Source organism: Telmatherina bonti, assembly GCF_933228915.1.
Source record: "Telmatherina bonti genome assembly, chromosome: 6".
Lineage (NCBI taxonomy): Eukaryota > Metazoa > Chordata > Actinopteri > Atheriniformes > Telmatherinidae > Telmatherina > Telmatherina bonti.
Window position 1 is genome coordinate 24,618,979 of NC_136624.1, and position 19,928 is coordinate 24,638,906.

The window sequence follows — 19,928 nt, forward strand, 5'->3', positions numbered from 1 at the left end:
TTGGGCTCTACACATAACAACTTTTTTGTGTGTGTGTGGTTTTTTTGTTTGTTTTTTGTTGTTCATCAAAGTAAGCATCACTGTTAAAGAAACACCATTAGCAACTGTATCTTTACAAGACTTTACAGCTTCTATTGTTGTGACATTAAAACTTATTATTTCCATGATTCACCTCAAAAAGGAAGATATGTTCCCCTTTTTTTGTTGCCCGTTTGTATCTTTCATATAGAAACAAATAATCTGAAAATATGTATAAGAAGGTAATTTTCGTAGAAATTAGTTGAAAATGTAAATATTCATATAGAATTACTAACTGTGGACTTAATATGTGTTGTCGTTTCCTACATGTTTATTAATTGTGATTGTAATGTCGAGTAGTGTTTTTAATAACTAAAAATACAAGTATTCAGCTGTATGGTAATATTCCTACAGTATTGTGTAGAAAGTATTAGTTTCCGGTTGTGACTTCAAACCACAGGTACTTTCTGGGTCACGTCACGTGACTCCTCTGTTTACAGACATCCGGAGAAACATGGAGGACACCACTGGCAGTAATCCCCAATCTCTCGGATTCACAGAAAAATTGAAGTCTTGGCTTTCTTGGTCATGGACTTATGTGTGCTTCATATGGTTCGGCATGGTGCTGATTATGATATATGTCCTATGGAGTCCGCTGAAACTGCAGGAAAGTCTTACCTCAGGTGAATTTAGGCAGCTGCTAGCTAGCTTTTGTTAGCCTTCGGGTAACTGGCTTTAGCTGTCTGCGGTTCATTTGACAGCTAGTTGTCTGAGGAGTGGAGGGACGAGTAGAGTCCACTTTCTGCTTAGATAATATATGTAATGTGTCAAGCAAAACCTATGGTGTTTTTTAAAATATATTCTATTTTTATTTTTGTAACCGTAACAGATGTCCTCTGCAATCAGAATCAAGTAATTTATTTTCATATTAAAGTATGCTTTAGTGGGCTTGAATGCTGGTCACGGTGATCAGCTATCTGTTTCCAGTTTACAAAAAAAAAATAAACTACCAGCGTTTGTTTGTTTTATGTTTCTGTTCCAGTAGCTGTTTTATGGTCACAGAGTATGTTCACAGCTCTGGACACACTTTTCTTGACTTCCTCCCTTTTTATCTTTCAGCCTCAGTGTTTTTGAATACACTCACACCCAAATTTTATGTGGCTCTAACTGGAACCTCCTCTCTCATCTCCGGGCTCATCCTTGTGAGTTATTTTAACATTCCTTGCGCTGATGGATCCTGCCATGTATCTTAACAACTCGTGACATTTTGATAGTCTGTGATTACACTTCCAAAGCAGTGAGAAATAAACCTGCTTGATAAAAAAAAACAAAAAAACTACCAGATATTTTCCTAATTGGGTGGTTCCCAAACTGGAGTAAAGTTGTATTTGGATTTGTGATTGTAAAATTTCTTCAAACAGAAATATGACACATATAAATAAAGGTTTACCTCTTTATTACTAAAATAAAAAAGATTCATGTTGCTTATCAAAGATAAACATCAGAAAAGCTTACTCTTTATTTTTTTGTTACACCATCATGTCTTTTTACCTCATTTTGCATAACTTAAAGGTGACTATACTAAAATTTGGGATACATTTGCCTGGTGATGTAGTAACTTATAATAACTTATCATATTTGTTTTTAAAGCATGTAAATAATGACTGTCATCATATGTTGCCCAAATAGATATTTGAGTGGTGGTATTTCCGGAAATATGGGACCTCGTTCATCGAACAAGTGTCCGTGAGCCACTTGCGTCCTCTGCTGGGTGGAGTGGAAAGCAGCTCTACAACTGGTCTGTTCTCTTCAGTTAATGGAGAAGCAGAGCCTAGGCCTAGTGTCTCTGGTAAAGATATAACATGTGGTACAAACTAACAGTAGCACTATACTTAATACTTTGCACACTAACAAGTTGTCCTCTTTTTGGTAGAATGCAAAGTGTGGAGGAATCCTTTGAATCTGTTTAGAGGCGCAGAATACAACAGGTTTGTGTGGTTTTAAAGGTGTGATTAAAACACACAGTTTCATTAAAAATGATTATTCATGATGTAGTTTTTCCCCATTCCTTAAAATGTGGTGTCTTCAGAGTCAAATATTTAAATTAATTGTCAATGGATTTGTTGTAACTACTGTACTTTACTTATGCACTCCAGGTACACCTGGGTGACTGGGAAAGAGCCTTTAACTTACTATGACATGAATCTGTCTGCTCAAGATCATCAAACCTTCTTTACTGGAGACACTCAACAGTTAAGGCCAGAGGATGCTGGTGAGTTATTTTAAAGTAAAAGTATGTCCATACTTTTGACTTTAAAAAAAAAAATCTATCTATCTATCTATCTATCTATCTATCTATCTATCTATCTATCTATCTATCTAATATATATGTATAATATATATGTATGTATATGTATATTATATATATATATATATATATATATATATATATATATATATATATACATATATATATATATATATATATATGTATATATATACATATATATATATATATATGTATATATATATATATATATTTATATATATGTATATATATATATATATATATATACATATATATATATATATATACATATATATATATATATATATATATGTATATATATACATATATATATATATATATGTATATATATATATATATTTATATATATGTATATATATATATATATATATATTTTTATATATATGTATATATATATATATATATATATTTATATATATGTATATATATATATATATTTATATATATGTATATATATATATGTATATATATATATATATATATTTATATATATGTATATATATATATATTTATATATATGTATATATATATATATATATATTTATATATATGTATATATATATATATTTATATATATGTATATATATATATATTTATATATATGTATATATATATATATTTATATATATGTATATATATATATATTTATATATATGTATATATATATATATATATATATATATATATATATGTGTATATATATATATATATATATATATATATATATATATATATATATATATATATGTGTGTGTATATACATACATGATTGTTTTTATTTCTTTATTATTTTAAATGGGAGATCTGGAAATACTGCAGAAAAAAATTGTGGAGCATTTTAGTTTTGCATGTCACTGCTTTAAGGTCACATGAATAATAAGCTTAATAAGCCTGTGTTCACCATCTTCTTACAGTGATGCAGAAGGCCTGGAGAGAGAGAAATCCTCAAGCTAGGATCAGAGCAGCTTACCAGGCCATTGAAATAAACCATGAGTGAGTTTTACTCTGCTCTTACACAGGTTCATATCAGGTTCCATATATTTCAAAACATCCTGCAGATCATACAGTAAAAATAAAAAGAGTTCATCATATTGCCTTGGCATTGTCATCACAGCACAGTGTCAGAAAGAATTCATCGCAGACTAAGGTTAAACGATAAAGGTTTGTTTAAATTTAAATTGCCATTCATAAATCGCAAATTATAAATTTATAAATTAATAAAGTATTGCATTATGAAAGCAATACTTGATTTTTTTCTACTAAAAAAAAACAAATTAGGTGCACACTGAACCTTTAAAATGCAGAGCTCAGATAGCATGTCAACATCATTTAAAACCTACAAATAATATGGGCTCTATTTTAGGCTGTAATATACATCAGAAATTACTTAAGTGACGAGAAAATTTGGCTTAGTAGATTAAATTCTCTCTAGGTACAAGTAGATTTGTCATAGAGAAAATTTAACCTTCAGACGTGTTTTGGATGCAAGGGAAGCTGTTTATATCTTAACTTTGCATCCTTGTGTTTAAATAAAAAGCAGTTTGTATGTCATGTTGTAATCCTCCATCTGATGTTAGAATATGCACACAAACAGAAGCTGGAATTCAAAAGATGAAAAACAAACAAATTGCAATAATTTTATCAAACAATCACAACATATTATTTTTCTAAGCTGTGCACACCTTTTTGACCCTATTTGAGGGTGGTGTGTCAGCTTTTTCTTTTTTTTTTTTTTTTATGAAGTTCTCAGTTGATTCTGTTATTTACTTTTTTTCTTTCATTTTATTTTGTTGCCAATAGTTGTATGTTTGCTATAGTGGCTTATATCCTGTAATAGGCGCTAACATGTGCTGAATCCTCTTACTTTGTTGTGAAAAACCCTTTTCCTAAAGTTGCAACTGAATACAGCCCACACCTCCCTTTTATTGGCAGTCAATAAAAGGGGCATAAATGGCATCTCGATGTGCTCTGTAAAGAAAAACATGATAGTGGACAGTTATTAAATGCACCCGCATCTTGTTTTCTACTTGTGCAGATGTGCTGCAGCATATGTGCTTCTAGCAGAGGAAGAAGCCACAACCATCACAGAAGCTGAGCGCCTCTTTAAAAAAGCATTGAGTATTGGTAAGGATCATTGTGAATGTACTTTAAGAGTCAAAATCATTAATTATAAAGAAAAACAGAGATAGTCAACAAGAAAAAGGGTAATAACAACAGCTGGTAAGGGTTTTTTTTTACGAACTGGAATGTAATAAAAAGACCAACATCACTGTGTGTGTTTTCTTATCTCCACTCCGCGACATTAATGATAGTTTTCGAATACCTCATTTTTCTTCTTTGTGATTTACAGCTGGGAAAGATATCAACTTACTGGTGTACATTAAACGCAGGCTGGCCATGTGTGCACGCAAGCTGGGACGTATCAAAGAAGCAGTAAAGATGATGAGAGATGTGAGTTTCGTTCATACACTTTAGAATCAATGCTAGCCAGTAATATGTTGACTTTTCAATACTAAAATAGTTTAATAAAGGCAATTGCAGAACAAGCATGTCTTTTCTCTTTTATAGTTAATGAAAGAGTTTCCATTGTTGGGAATGTTAAATATACATGAAAACCTCTTGGAGGCACTTCTGGAGCTTCAGGCATATGCTGATGTTCAAGCAGTCCTTGCAAAATATGATGGTAAGATGTAAACATTAGCCAGCAATTTACTCATTATTACTTGAGACATAAATTGCTTATGTCACATGAAACTTCTGCCTCCTTTTTAGACATCAGCTTGCCTAAATCAGCCACTATATGCTATACCTCTGCATTGCTGAAAGCACGGGCTGTTTCAGATAAGTATGTTATCTTTTGGTTGATATTGTGCCAAATATCTGTTAGTCTCACACACCATTCATTTTCTGCATCCTTTAAGATAACTGGACATGGCTGCACTAACAGCAATCTTTAAAGTAACAGCGTGAAGCTGTTTCTGGCCTGTACCAGTCAGGCCAGCAAACATCTCAAACACAACTGTCTAGCAATAAGTTGCATCGATATTGGTAGGATCAGTTGCATGTAGAATAAATAATGAACACGTTGGGCTTCAATCTGATCATTCTTTCCCACTGATTTTGATTGGAAATGTACTTTTTCTTTTCTTGTCTTTAAATCTTGAGTGAAGTAGATTCATGCACTTTAGCTAATTTCTCTACATTTTTCTTCTTTGTGGCACTGTGAACCATGCTGCTATTTTCTGCACTTTCTTTCTGTAAGCTGGTAAAACTATGTTCATATATGACAATAGCTAAGATAATAAAAAGATAATAAATACAAAAATAGACAAGAATTAAGTTAGTGTTGAGACACTGACAAAAAAAAACCCACTTTTTTTTTAATTGTTAGCAGTTGTAGTCTTATATATAAGCTGTATTTCCTCAGGTTTTCTCCAGAAGCAGCTTCCAGGCGGGGGCTAAGCACAGCAGAGATGAATGCAGTGGAGGCCATACACAGAGCTGTTGAGTTCAATCCACATGTGCCAAAGGTCAGTCATTTGCCAAATAGCATCTTGTGGATTCTTAAAAAATATCTTCTGTAATTTTTGTTTTTTGTTTTTCTTTGTTTTTTTTTGTTTTTTTTTTCCTCACATGGTCATACAAAAGGTAAACAAGACTTTACAAAAAAAAGAAAAAAAAAAGAAAGCCATGCTCGAAAGGGAGCAGAAAAAAGAAAATTCTTGTAATATCTGCCCCCCCCCTTTTTTTTTTTAATATTATTTCTATTTCATTTTGATATTACAATTTGGATGAATGATAGATATTTGAATAGATCATTAGCTTGATGATCATTAGACTCAATCTTATATAACATTAAAGTTCGAAATACAAAGGTTTATTTCGGTAGCACTTTTTAACCTGACCATACCATGCCTAGTCTTTATATATGTATTGAAGGACATGTTGGCTGTTATTGGTGGTGGAAGTGGTCCCCTTCATTGTAGACATACTGGCTGAACAGGAGATGTCAGCGTGGGTCCTTAAACATTAAAATGTCAGAGTTTCTTTTCCTTTCTTTTTCCTTGATAAGTTGTTTAACATTAGATATTAAACATTCATGTGTGTTGTGTTTGTTTGCATTTTATTGCACTCTTGCTCTCTGCCTTTTACCCATATTTACTAAATGCTCTAGCATATTGCAGTGCCATTGGAAGCATGCTTGGCGGACGTGTGTTTACAGTTCAGTGCTTAGTTTGAAGCTTTCATTTGAACAGTTGTGAATATATGTCGTCATGGTCATTAAAATCTGAATCATCTGCAGTTCCATGTATAGCCAAAGCAAGAAGAACAAGGGACTACACCTGGATATGTCAGGCTGTTTTACATCAGTTCCCACAGGATTAGATGTCACATACACACACAGAATAATAGACTGCTAGTTGCAGCAGAGTTTTGTCCCAGTTTAGGCTTTGTAGTGTGATGTTTCATTTTACAGACTCTTTTTTTTTTTGAGAGAGAGAGAGAGAGAGAAAGATAATCAGTGTGTTTATATGTTTGGACGTGAGAGATGACATTCATCACTTTGATCCAGCCTTTGATTTTTAAAGTGAGGGCCCTCATCTTTAGTGTCTTTCCAACTGCTCCCTCCCCATCCTACCCAGAGGCAGCCGGCCTCTCTCCTCTCATCACGTACCCTCATCCTATTTCTTATCCTCTCATGTTCCCTTATCCCCTCTCATCCTCTGTTTGAACCAAACACGCAGTCTGAACTCGACCACCGCTGCCAACTGTCAAAATGTCTTTTTTTTTCTTTTTCTTTTTAATTTAGGTGAATTTCTGAATGACTTTATAAAATTTTAACACATCTTTCATGAAGGATTATTGGAGGGTTCTTCTTTTAGACTTTAATCCAGGAATCTGTTGCATACATAGTTAGCATCAGTGATAAAAATGTAATATTTTGGGGAGGGTGGGGGTCTTTTTGTGTTGTCTGGCATGTCTGAATGATGAATGCATCTGTTACTTGGCTTGGACATTTTTAGATGTGTTCACCATTTGTCTCTCAGAGCAGATTCAGTCTGTTTGGTGTTGCAGGATTTCTGTCTGACATGAAGAGATAACTGCATTAACAGCTAAGTAACTCTGTTAATATTAACTCATAAATAAATTCATTAAAACCTTTTAACAAAAACACATATTCAAATCTGGCTACAGATATGTTCATTCATTTATTTTCTATGCCGCTTAGTCTAATTCATGTTTGCGGGGGGCTGGAGCTTATCCCAGCAATCGGCAGGCAAGAGGCAGCGTGCATCGCAGGGCCAACACAGAGAGAACACACACATACACGGGGAGAACACGCACAAACATCCACATAGAAATGTAACTATTCGACATTTTCCCCGAGCCGAGGCGAGAAACGACAACATTCTTGCTGTGAGCCAGCAGTGCTAACCACCACACCACCATGCAGATAATAGATAATTCTCTTAATATTGAGACGATGCTAAAATACAAATACATGCAGAGAGTGCATGGTTCCATGCACAGTTGAGTCAAGCTAAGGTCAAGACTTTGACCTAACCATTTAATTGGACCAATGCTGTCTTCCCAGTATGGATCTACAAGAGAGGAGTGTAGTTATTGTACATCCAATAGGGCAGCACATAGACCATAGTAGAAAATATTCAAGATACTTTTTTTTGCTTTTATTATGTTCTATTATATTAAGTGTTGCTAAAGTCATTGCACAGGCATTGTTTTGACTTAAATAGTGATTTTTTTGTCGTAGCTGTTGTAAGATGCTGCAGGTAAATGTTATGAAATCAGATCAACAGTCTGGAAATGCTTTAAATAGTAGTCATACAGTTGACACTGGAGTGTTTTCAGTCCCAATTTTCTTTTTTCTTTCTTTTTTTTTTTTTTAACATGTTTGACTTGAGTTTGTACTGGGCATATTCCCAACGTCCATGTGTGTAGCTGGGTGTGAACGGGTTGTTTTTTTTTTAACCTCAAGGCAAAAACTGGGGTACACAGTTGTGGTATGCTAGTATCCCTGTGCAATGGATCTGTGCAAAAGTGTGGATCCCACCACATTTCTTTATATTTAACTTCAGGGAGTCTATCTTAAAAGTTGTTCAACAGTAGTTTTACAGACTTGCTGAAGATTTTCTTTCACTCATTTTCAGTTTAGTGCTCGTTCCAGACCGTTTTCAGCCTGATTCTCATTCTGAGCCATAGACAATGACCTATGAATCATTCAAGTATAAAACAAAATGCACTTAACTCAAGTGTTTTGTCTACATAGAACAGACAACTCAGCAAAGAACAGTGGTTTCCTGGTGATGGTGCATGGCTTTTCCACAGAATTTGAAATGTTTGCTTCAATATTTCGACATCTTCATGATTAAACACACTCCTTCGTTAAGAAAAGTCCATCTGAGGAAGATGGGAAACTATCTCATCTGGTAAAAAAAAAAAAATGCTCATCCTGGACAGGATATGATGGATTAATAGCTAAATTTAAGCATGTACAAGAATTTTTTCAACCTGCTGGCAATGCTAAAGAATTGACCAGCATCAAAAATTTCCGAGAAATTCGACACCTCAGTTAGGATTCAGGTATCTGTGAAGGTCAGTAAGGGATGCTGATAGATGAAGTCATCCAATCAGAGTCAGAGGCATCTTCACTGTCCAGTCAATACGTGATTCCTGATTTCAAATCAGTTCAGGTTAGACTTAAGTAGGCAGCCAAATCCTGATGATCCCTAACATAACATCCCCAAAACCAGTGGCGCCCTTAAATTGGTACACCACTAAAGGAATATGCTTAGCCAGAGTGTTAAATGATGCATGAAGTGATGTGGGTGTATTATTAAGTATGCCAAGCTGATTTATATTTGAATGTCATGCTAGGCCACATCACATCTCTGAGCTATATACACACACTAATCCTACATGAAACACACACACTTTAGTCTATCAGCTGTTTCAATGCACACAGTCCCCCCACACTCTTCCTTTCACTTTTCCTCACCAGTTCTCCTTGCTTTTAATTCTCTTCTGTTGACTTCCATTTTCCTCTCCCCTTCTTGTCTTCTTCTGTTTATCTCCCACTCGTTTATCCATCTCACTGTTCATTTTGTTTAGCTTTTGTTATACCTGCCAGTGTTTAAGTAACTTTCTTGGACTGAGCATTCCTGTTACCTCAGTCTGTTTTACATTTTCATGTACAGCATCTTTGGGTTAGTATATGTTCTTTTCAAGGAGGTCGGTGTGACCTGATCCCCTTTATCTTGCTAGTTTGCTCCACTTGGAAGGCAGTTTTTTTTTTTTTTTCTCACCTCATTCTGGATGACATTCTTTCATCTAGATTGCCTGTCAGGGCTCAGAAAAGCCAGGTTTTTCTTGCTATTGCTCGAAAATTGGCTATTTGGTTTGAAAATTGAGACAGAGAAGCAGCTGTGGGTTTGTTTGGAATGAAGATGGATGAGGTTGGATTCAAAGGGAGTAGTTATAGGAACTGCACTTTTGTTCAGGATTTGACTAGTTTGGGGCAAATACTATGATTTTTCTGGTACTTTTCCCTCTTGTGGAGCAGATAATAACAGCGCTTATGTTGTGTATTGAAGCTCTTGTTCTTGTGTTTCTAAACATGTTCTTTAACTAGACATGTGTTTGTCCATTACTCACGCCGCAGCTACAAAGCTGATGTCATTGTTGACTGTGTGTCCCATTGTGAGTGCTGCAGATTGGAATCAGAAGGAAGCTTATGAGTTATGCTCTGGGCTTTTGACTGCCCAGGGATAAAAGGAGAACACATGAAACCCAATCCCTTCATCAAAGAGGCGGCGGTGAGTGGAGAGGCAGACCTCAGAGCGAGGAGGTGGGGCGGGTGTGTGACTGAGGTGTCACCAGGTCTAATGCCATGGTATGCGATGAAGGACAGCTGAGCAGTCAGTCTCTCTAAATGGTTAATCTCAAAACCCAGAAGACTCAGACCTGTTTGTACTGTACTCATTTTCAGCAGCAGATACTGCAAAAAATATTATAGATGTTGGAATTGCTTAAGGACAATTAGGTTAGATTGTGATAACGCTCTTCCTAAAATGTCAACAGTGAGGTTTAATATTGCAGCTTAAAACTTGTTTCTCTACCTTTAGTAACACTGTTGCAAAATAGTTGTTTTATTCTCCACAACAGACGAGTAATGGGTTTCCACGGTGATGGTCGGGTTGGCTGACTGCCTCAAAACTTGTACCTTGGGAGTAGAGCATGGTGAAATGTTTGTGCTCGGAATAAAGGAGAGCAGAATGGAAAGGAGGATAAATGCAGTCAGTCAAGTGTCTTGGCTGCAGATTTTGCTGACAGTATGAGAGCAAACAAGCAGCGTCTGGTCGTTTTTAGCTGCTGGTTCTTGTTATGGCCGCAGCGGATCTTTAGATAGAAAAGTGAAGGTAGAGTAATTCTCTGGAATGCTTGTGTTAAGAATGGAAAGGTGGGGTGTTTTCTCATTGCTATCTGCTTTATTGAGCTTCCTCAAGGTGAACATTTACAGAAACCCATCTTGACCAGAAAACAGGAAAAAACTGGATTTTTCAGAACAATGTCCCAGGTATGCACGTTTTACTGCACATGCACGTTAGTGTCTGTCACACTGAATTTATGTACATATTTAAAGTGTTTGTTCAGTGCTGTACAGATGAAGCGTATGTGACTGCTGACAAACTCCACTGTGAAGATGTGAAGATAGAAATGTATTGTGTAACTGCAGATTGATGGTGAAGAGGTTTTGTTTTGGTGTTGGAGCATTGGAGGGAAGTAAATTTAAGGACAGGACAAGGACAGCTGTCCATTTTGTCCATCTGTATGTGGGATGGTGGGAGCGGTGTACAATACAAATACTGAAAAATATCAGTCTCAGCATTGGTTTTTGTATCAGATGGGTGCGAACGTGGCAGTCCGATGCATTATTCTGAAGAATACAAACGGTTTGGGAGCAAAAAGCCAAAAACTGAGATGACAGATTGGTAGTGTGTACTTTTGATCAGTTATTTAGACTTTTATTCACAAATAAGAAGAAAAAGAAAAGAGAAGCTAAGAAGATGATGACACACTTTCCCCTCCTTCATGAACAAAAGCGTTTTTAAAACCGGTACTGATGTCAGTGTGAGTGGCATTGAATCAAGTTTTACTGTATTGCTCACTACTAGTCTGGAAAATAGAAACCAGGCTTCTTGCCTGGCGAGCTTAAAAAATGTGAAGACAAGCTGTTTAAAGATGAGGATGATCCCAACTAGAAATCATGGGGGGAAGGATGCAATCCAGGGGCTAAGGGTGGAGACAGACAGGGGGAGATGGGTGAAGCAGCATGGTCCGGCTGGCTGGCTGAGCCGGTGACCATGGAAGGGATTAGACAGGATTAACTGTGGGGTAACCTTCCCAAAGTGTCAGTCTGAGATCCTGCGTGCTGTGAAACTGGCTGCCTGGGAATCCAGCCCAGGGGGCCCCCTGCACATTGGTTTTGTGTAACTTTGTCGCCTGTAATACTGAGCATAATAAAGATTAATTAGGTAGAAGGCCAGGTTTATCAAAGTCAGAGTGTGACTACTAATTACTTTTTTTGGTGTCAAAGCTACACATTATTTACACGTATTTCATTCAGAAAACACTGAACCAAACAGTTAAATCAGATGGACGGTTCTCTAAATTAAAGCTGCTGGATGTGAGTCTAGCACAGTGTTCAAACTGACTCACTGGGACTAACTTACTGAGCAATCTGAGCGGTGGACGTTACACATTCACAAAATGAATTCAGTACACCGTAATAATAACACACAATGCTTTGAGAAGGTTTTCTCTCCCATAATGATTGCAAAATAAGATGACAACAACAATACCTCACATGATGAAAATACATTATCAGTATAAAGGGAGTTTAGTCAGGGGAGTTGCACAAGAAGGTGGATTAAATAAAATCTTAGCCTGGAAACGAGAAGATTGTGTTAACAGAACCATTAAAGCTGCATGAAATTATTCTGAAGCACAAAGTCGAGACTTGGATGAGCAGAGTTGAGCCTCTGCAAGGAGTTGCCTACTTCTGATTGCACACAAACAAAAGCAGCATTCCATCTGAGTTCACTTTCTTGCCTCTTGTTCAAAGTCACAAGGTTAATATTCACGAGGCTGTTTTGGTTCAAAAATATCTGACAAAAATACCAGCGTTCTTTGGCTTGTTTGCCTTAATCCAATGAAAGATTTTCTGTCCTAAATCTAGAGAGGTGGTTCCCAACTTGCACCCAGAGAGAGAGAGAGTTGCACGTATATGAATTTATTGCACATTTACTGGATTATGAGAAGTTTATGTCAGGATTGAATGCAAACAACAATACTGTGTAACACAAGGTACAATAGACTGCACTGGTTGCTGTGGGTTGCAGGAAATAGAAGTAGATTTAAAAGGGTGTTTTTACTGCTGTACAAATGGCAGACTGGAAATGATAATAAAACAGTTTTGCTCTCAGATTGAGTCCTGAATAAAACACCATGCAGTGCAAAGATGCTCGTGCTTTGTGCACAAATTTTTGTAGGTAGGGGAGGAGTTCAATGGAGAAGATCTGTTGAGTCAGAAAATGTAGCAGAAGAGAGGTTGGAGATTTTCTCTAACCAGTGTCCCCCATTAAAACCATTCCTAAAGCAGGCACATTACAACATTTTAGACCACAATGTCAATCAAGTACACCTAGGGTGCATATATCATTTTTATGCATTAAAACATTCTCATCAGATTTTATTGCTCATTAAATATTTCCAAAAATGTAAAGAAAAACTAAATGTAAAACACAAAGGAAGACTTCAGAGAGGTTTAGCACTATCTGACAGCTCCAAAATGTCTCAGCACCAAGTTGGAAGGAATTTAAGGATTGCATTTACAGATACATGTGGAAACCAATGCTGAAAGACCACAAGCAGTCCTCATACAACATAACATGCCTGCATTGTTAAAATTAATACATGGACTAATTTAATTTAATTTAATTGCTGATTTTGCAAAAAGTGTCTTTGGAGCTTGTTGGACTCCTAAAGATATGTGATCAATGTAGGCACAAAGACTGGAGACGTCACACTGTTCAGTCAGACACTGAATATGCAATGTCTTTTTTTCCCCATTTTCCCATCTTTAGTACTTATTAGAAATGAAGAGCCTGATCCTGCCTCCAGAGCACATCTTGAAGAGGGGTGACAGTGAGGCAGTAGCATACGCTTTCTTCCACCTGCAGCACTGGAAGCGAGCAGAAGGAGCCTTAAACCTACTACATTGCACCTGGGAGGGCAGTATGTATCATTTATATTTAACCTTAGGAGTTTTTGTTTATTGGAGAGCTGTCCTTGTAGTGTCTAAAGCGCTTCGCTGAAAACCATCTCAGCAACTATTTGTGGAGTTTTAACTCAATGTCTCGTACCTTTCTTTGCCTTTACAGCCTTCAGAATAATTCCGTATCCACTGGAGAAAGGTCACCTGTTTTACCCTTACCCAGGATGCACGGAAACAGCAGACAGGGAACTACTGCCCTGTGAGTACAGCAGCAGCTTGACTATGTTATGAAGTTTTCCTCTGTACTGTCTGTGACAACGTGCTGTTTCTTTCGGTTTCTTTGCTCTCGCATCGTTGCTCCAGCCTTCCACGAGGTGTCTGTATACCCAAAGAAAGAGCTTCCCTTCTTCATACTCTTCACAGCAGGCCTTTGCTCTTTCACTGCCATGCTGGCCATGCTCACACATCAGTTCCCTGAGCTCATGGGTGTCTTTGCCAAAGCAGTAAGTACCATTTGTCTCAATTTCATCTTCAAGGTTATTGTCTCATCACGTCACATTTGATTGAAAATAAATTGGTTGATCTAATTATTTTTCTTACTGTTTAATTTTTATTTTAATTTCTTATTATGATCATAAAGAAAATGTTGATTTTATCCATTTGTTTATTTAACATTTAAAACCCTGTTGTAACTTTTGCCTTCCTCACTGCCTGGGAGCTCATGGTAGATGAAAGCCTATAAAATATGTAATTTCCCCGAAATATGAGCTGTAAACTAACTTAAACTTCTGGTGAATAGTATTGAGCAAAGCAAGTATCTAGCAGTAGCAAGTACTCTGCCTTAAAGTCACTGAAGCTATAAATGGGTGAAAGGGTTCATTTTTTGGTTTATTTACTGCTAATTTTTCAAATTCTCACCTTCAGTTAATCTTTTGCTTTTGCTCTGCTTGTATATTAGGTCTGTCTCTTCATAGACTTATTGACTTATAGCAAAACAAGGCCAAAGAGAACATCTAGTGCTTTTCCCTTTTGTTGTGGTAAAGATTGGGTGCAGACTGGATTTGTACTGAATTGGTTTGTGTAATTTTCAGAAAGCATGAACCTGTTGAGGGAGGAGCACAGAAGGGAAAGTAGATTTCAAGGACTCGGCTACTTTAGAAAGAAATTGGCAAACAGTGTTTGCCCTTTATTATTTCTTTATTTATGGATACCAAATATACAAAAGTTAAATATGTTATATTGGATTAGTACTTGATTTACCATGGTTAGCTGGGATGATACTCCCACACATAAAACTGTTACTTTCAAATGTATCAAGTGAAGTGCAAGTAGATTAGATATAAAATCATTTAATTTAAAATGGTAACAGCTTGCATTTCAATGCCATAAGCTCACTTTTCTTGCTTGTGTAATTCATAAAAGTAAAACTGATTTGATACATTTTCAGCTTATGATGAAAAACTTAGCACTTCATTTCTGTTTAAGTCATAAGTTTATCGACAGATTATATAAATATATTAATCTCTGCAATAAAAATCATAGAAGTTAAACAACTTGGATGTTGCTACTCTGCCTGCTTCCCTGGTTGTAGCTGCTAGGCTATGTTGAACATGTTCAGGAGTTGTGTCATCACACCTGTCCTTGTCTTTCAAAGGACTGAGTCAAATGAATGTCTTGCAAACACATCAATTGGTCAGAAACTCTTTATATGGTTTATTTTCTTTTTCCATTCACACATTGTTAACTTAATAAGCTGCATCTCAGTGGTCTGGTTGTGAATTTCCCTCTTGTGGAGTTTTGCTTTTTCAAATTTGAAAGTAACTTTTATGTCAGAGTTTTTTTGGGGTTTTTTTTTGTAAGGCTGAACTGCATTCATATGATATCCTTTTCACAAGTTAAGTCAAACTGTGGATGTCATGATGTGTAATATTTATATGTAAAAACTTATTGTTCTCCCAATTTCTCAGTTCTGGTCCTCCCTCGTTCATGTGATTCACCTGGTCTCATTAGCTCATTCACTCACCTGGGTCTCGTTTTGTATTTATACCCCTTGCTTTCTGTTTCCTGCGCTGGTTCATTGTGTTTGAGTTAGTCTCCGTTAGTCCCTGTGGTTCTCCATGTCTCCTGTGTTCCTGCGTCTAAAAGAATAAATCGTCTAGATTATGCATCCCCGCCTCTCTGGTCTGCATTTGGGTCCAGACCTCCAGCAGCGGATAGGATGTTTTAACTTTAATATCATGAAACTATATAAGACATCAGAATGCCTTAAAGAGTGTTTCTTTCTGTTTTTTTCTTTTTTCTGCCTTCAGTTCTTCAGCACACTCTTTGCACCACTGGGCTTCTTTGCAGACAAGATGGAAAGCTTCATGCCGTCCAGTTTTTGGCACCAGCTAACTCGGATCTAACCCCATCTCTGTCTCTCACTCACACACGAACACTGATATCACTCCAAATTGTCTGACAAAACGTCTCTGCTCTCCTGTCTTCAGCATTGCTGTCCACTTGCTGCATTGTTACTGATTATATTGGCGGAGGTTGTATCAACACAGCAAAAGCACTTGTAAGATACTCTCATACACTGTCCCAGCATCCAGAGGATTTCCAAGAACACATTTGGTGAATACTATATGCAACTGCTTCGCGGGGTCATTCACTTATCAGCTTGTTAGCGTGGGGAAATAAAGAACTTTTTTCGGTATCCCATGAATCTGACTTTAAAATGTGAGATGTTCCTCTTTTCATTAACAGTACGAAATTAGGCAGTAAAATCTTCCTGTGATGCCCTTGTTGTCAGATGAGTTAGTTTGAAGAAAAAAATAAGTAAAAAATGTACACAAAGTAATTCTCATGTGGAATATTTATATGTAAAAACTTATTGTTCTCCCAATTTCTCAGTTTAAAGTACTTTACGTGTTTCAAAAAGAGGATAACTCTATGTTCTTAATCAACCACTAGTGACCACCAGAAGTCCAAATCTAAAAATCTGACACCTCCTAAAAACAGAACTGTGATGTTAAAGTCTGTAAGTGGCTGCAGCGTGAACAACACCTCCGCAATGAAGCAGATCTATTCTGTTCTATCAGATATGCTAAAAAGTTTAGTGACAAAAGGTGTAAAAACTGACTGATAATGTAACAGCTTTCCAGAAACAAATGTGCCTGGTTTCAGTCTGTTTTAAAACTTGCAAATGTCATTATTAAGTCATATTGTGCTGTCAAATCATTCCCTTTTTTTTTTTTTTTTAAACATAAACCATAAAGAAAATGTGATAGCATTAAAGTGCCTTTTTTGTACACTAAACAAGAAGTCGGCATGTGCTGCAAACACATTACAGGAAGTATAATCACTGCTATTCTTAATTTGATTAAATACAGGCGTGTCAGGAAAAAGTGCGGTCAGAATTGTTTGCTTATTAGCAATACCAGATATGACAGTGGGTGAACATACTTGTATGAAGTTAGAAAACTGCACTTTGCAAGGGTACAAGATATGTGCTGTAATATGTCTTATTTTCATAATATCAGTTATGTTTACCTCAAATATAGGATTGTTTTTGCATTTTATTCTGTCTTGTTAAAATGGATGACAGTAATACTGACAATTCAGCAGCTGAATGAAAGGAACCTATGCTGAGGACAGGAGAATGTACTGTAATGTAACCACCCCATCTGTGGGTTTGACAGCTAAACTTAAAAATAAATGGCTCTTTCAGTTCAGTTTCCTTGTAATGCATTCTTGTTCCTTGTGATGCATTTTATATATAAACTAAGCTGCAGCTTTGATGTTTGCAGACATTAGTGACTTACGTTTTTTTTTTTCCATTTTGCAAAAATTAACAAAATGATATTCATTGTAACGTGGATATGTCCTGTCTTTTATATTGTGTGATGAAAAAAAGATCTTGTGTTTTGTTCAAACTGGTATTTGCTTTTTAAAAACAATGGATGTCATGGTAGATGATGATACCAGTCTGCCAACATCAGCAGCTGCTTTTATGTGGCATGCTCTTCGGTTCTGTTATCATACTCCAAACACCCTTGTGGTGAGCAGCTGCTATAAAACTAATTGAGGACTGTTAGTGAGACTTCAAGCGTTTCGTCTCAGTGCCAAGACGTGTTTTCAGGGTGCATGTTGAAACTTGAATTGCTCACTGACCCCCATGGCATGGAGCTTCAAAGTCAAGGTAACAGTAAAACAAAGAAAGAACAAAGATGGGGGGGGGGGGTATGTGTGACACAAACAGGCACCTTTTTATTTAAAAGTTGCACGTTTTTCATATAATTAGAAAAAATTGTGACATATTTCACCACAGCCAGTGGGATAAGTAAGATGTTCAGGTGTATAAGCTCATATTAAAAAGTCACATGTGGGAAATAGTGCCATATTGTAACATGTCTTCAAATGAGGGAAGTCATTTTAGAGGTAGAATGGTGAAGAAGAGGTTTAATTACCAGGTTTTTGCAAATGTAATCTTACCAGTTTGATGAAGTCATGGCCGGGAAACCATGCCAAACCAACTTGCCTCTTGTAAAAGAACACACTGCTTTTACTTAATTCTGTGGAAATCAACACTGGTATATTAACTATATTCTCAACTAGTTCACACTATTCCCATTGACCACCCAAATAATAATCAGGTCACCTTGGTTAACCTCTAGTGTGTCAGAAATCACACAAACTTTCCTTTTATTTGCAACATATAACAAACAAAACTGTGTTGCAGAATTAAAAAGGATGTGTTAAATTAATCAAAATGTTTATTAATACATTTACATTTCGTTATTTGCTGCGATGGACTGGCGAGCTGTCCAGGGTGTACCCTGCCTGTAGGCTACAGCTTCCCCACAACCCTGAAATGGATTAAGCGGTTAGGATAATGAATGAATGAATTTTGTTATTTAGTTGAATTGTCCCATGTTGTGTTTTTCATCTTGGTACAGCTTCTTTTTGGAGTAGTAAAAACAAGTTTTGCTCACAACTCACTGATTAAGTCCTGTTTTGTTAAGCCCCACTTGGTTTAGATATACAGATAACAAATCCTCACTCAAATTCATATGCATTACTCATCTCTGCATGAGAGCTGCTCTATCATTTATGCCTCTGTTACACTTATTTCCTATCCCAGTACTTTACTGCATACAAATACTGACTGCTTATCAGGGATTTATAGATCAGAGCGTAATTTCTGCAGAAGCAATTTGTTTTATATGTGCATGTTCAGAATAATCAGCTTCGCTGCTGTAGTAGTTTGGTAGTAGTAGTTCATCACTTTACAAGCTGATTCTGATCCTTTATGATCAGCGGTGCTTACCAGGAAACTAGCTGCACTTCAGCTGTAAATCAACCCCTATCACTGTATAATTCCACCCGAGTCACTGCTGTGCTGACAGTGGTGAAGGGGACTAAAGAGGAAATGCCAAATAGTAGCTTTACACAGACTCTGTATTCACACAATAAATCCAGTGCATGTGAGTTGGCTCAATGAATTTAAGGATTATTATGCATCTGACCATTAAACATACAGTGCACAGTGAAGAACTGTGTTACCTCCTTAATTATCTTTGAGAAAGGCACTGAATCTTAAAGTTATTGCCACTGACACGTGGACAACCCGCTATAACACCACTTACCAAACTAAATATGCAGCACCATAGCAGTTATATAATTAACTACAATGTCACAGTTATTTAATTATCCCTATTTTTGGTCACGAGAGCAATCCCCTTCCCCAGACAAAAAAAACAAAGAAAATCATTTCAACCCAACATTTTCAATTCCGTCTTTAGCCAAGAGAAGATAAATGGCATCAGCATTACTCATTTTGGTGTTGATTGGTTACAGTTTGTAAGCATGGGTGACGGTATTTCATCCCCTTGGTGTCCATGAATGTGAAGGATCTGTATGGACCACTCTGTCCCCGATGACCGTTTTAGATCTGAAATGTTGTTAAATTGAGATGCCCCTTTGATATCACTATGATGGCAGAGAATGCCAGCGATGCCACTCCTGTTACTTTTACAGATTTTAGCTGGATGGTGGGGGACAAAGCAGCTCGCCTACTTTATCAAATATAAATGTCTGATGAGTATTTGCAAAATCCACTGTCTCTTTGTGTAGTTTAGCAGGTTGCCCTTTAAGAGTCCTTATACATAATAGAATTGGCTGTTACAAGTATTTTGAGATTGTTTGCTCATACTAGCCATGTCTATCATCTGTCAGTCCTCTTACATTACAGGAAAATATACTCTGGAATTCCCTGACATTGAACTGACTGAACTGTAAACA

At 36.5% G+C, this 19,928-nt stretch overlaps 1 protein-coding gene across 1 annotated transcript; it reads left to right on the forward strand.

Annotated features, from left to right (window-relative positions):
• Positions 1-532: 532 nt before the first annotated feature.
• Positions 533-16,891, forward strand: LOC306757581 (suppressor of tumorigenicity 7 protein-like; the record flags this gene model as incomplete). The annotated part of the gene is made up of 15 exons (XM_079242672.1): positions 533-701; positions 1,138-1,220; positions 1,708-1,867; positions 1,952-2,006; positions 2,175-2,290; positions 3,262-3,340; positions 4,383-4,471; positions 4,698-4,798; positions 4,916-5,030; positions 5,120-5,192; positions 5,775-5,877; positions 13,513-13,663; positions 13,810-13,902; positions 14,007-14,146; positions 15,953-16,891. The coding sequence occupies 15 exons, from the start codon at positions 533-535 to the stop codon at positions 16,046-16,048; spliced, it is 1,623 nt and encodes a 540-aa protein (XP_079098798.1). The 3' UTR covers positions 16,049-16,891.
• Between the last annotated feature and the right edge of the window lie 3,037 nt (positions 16,892-19,928).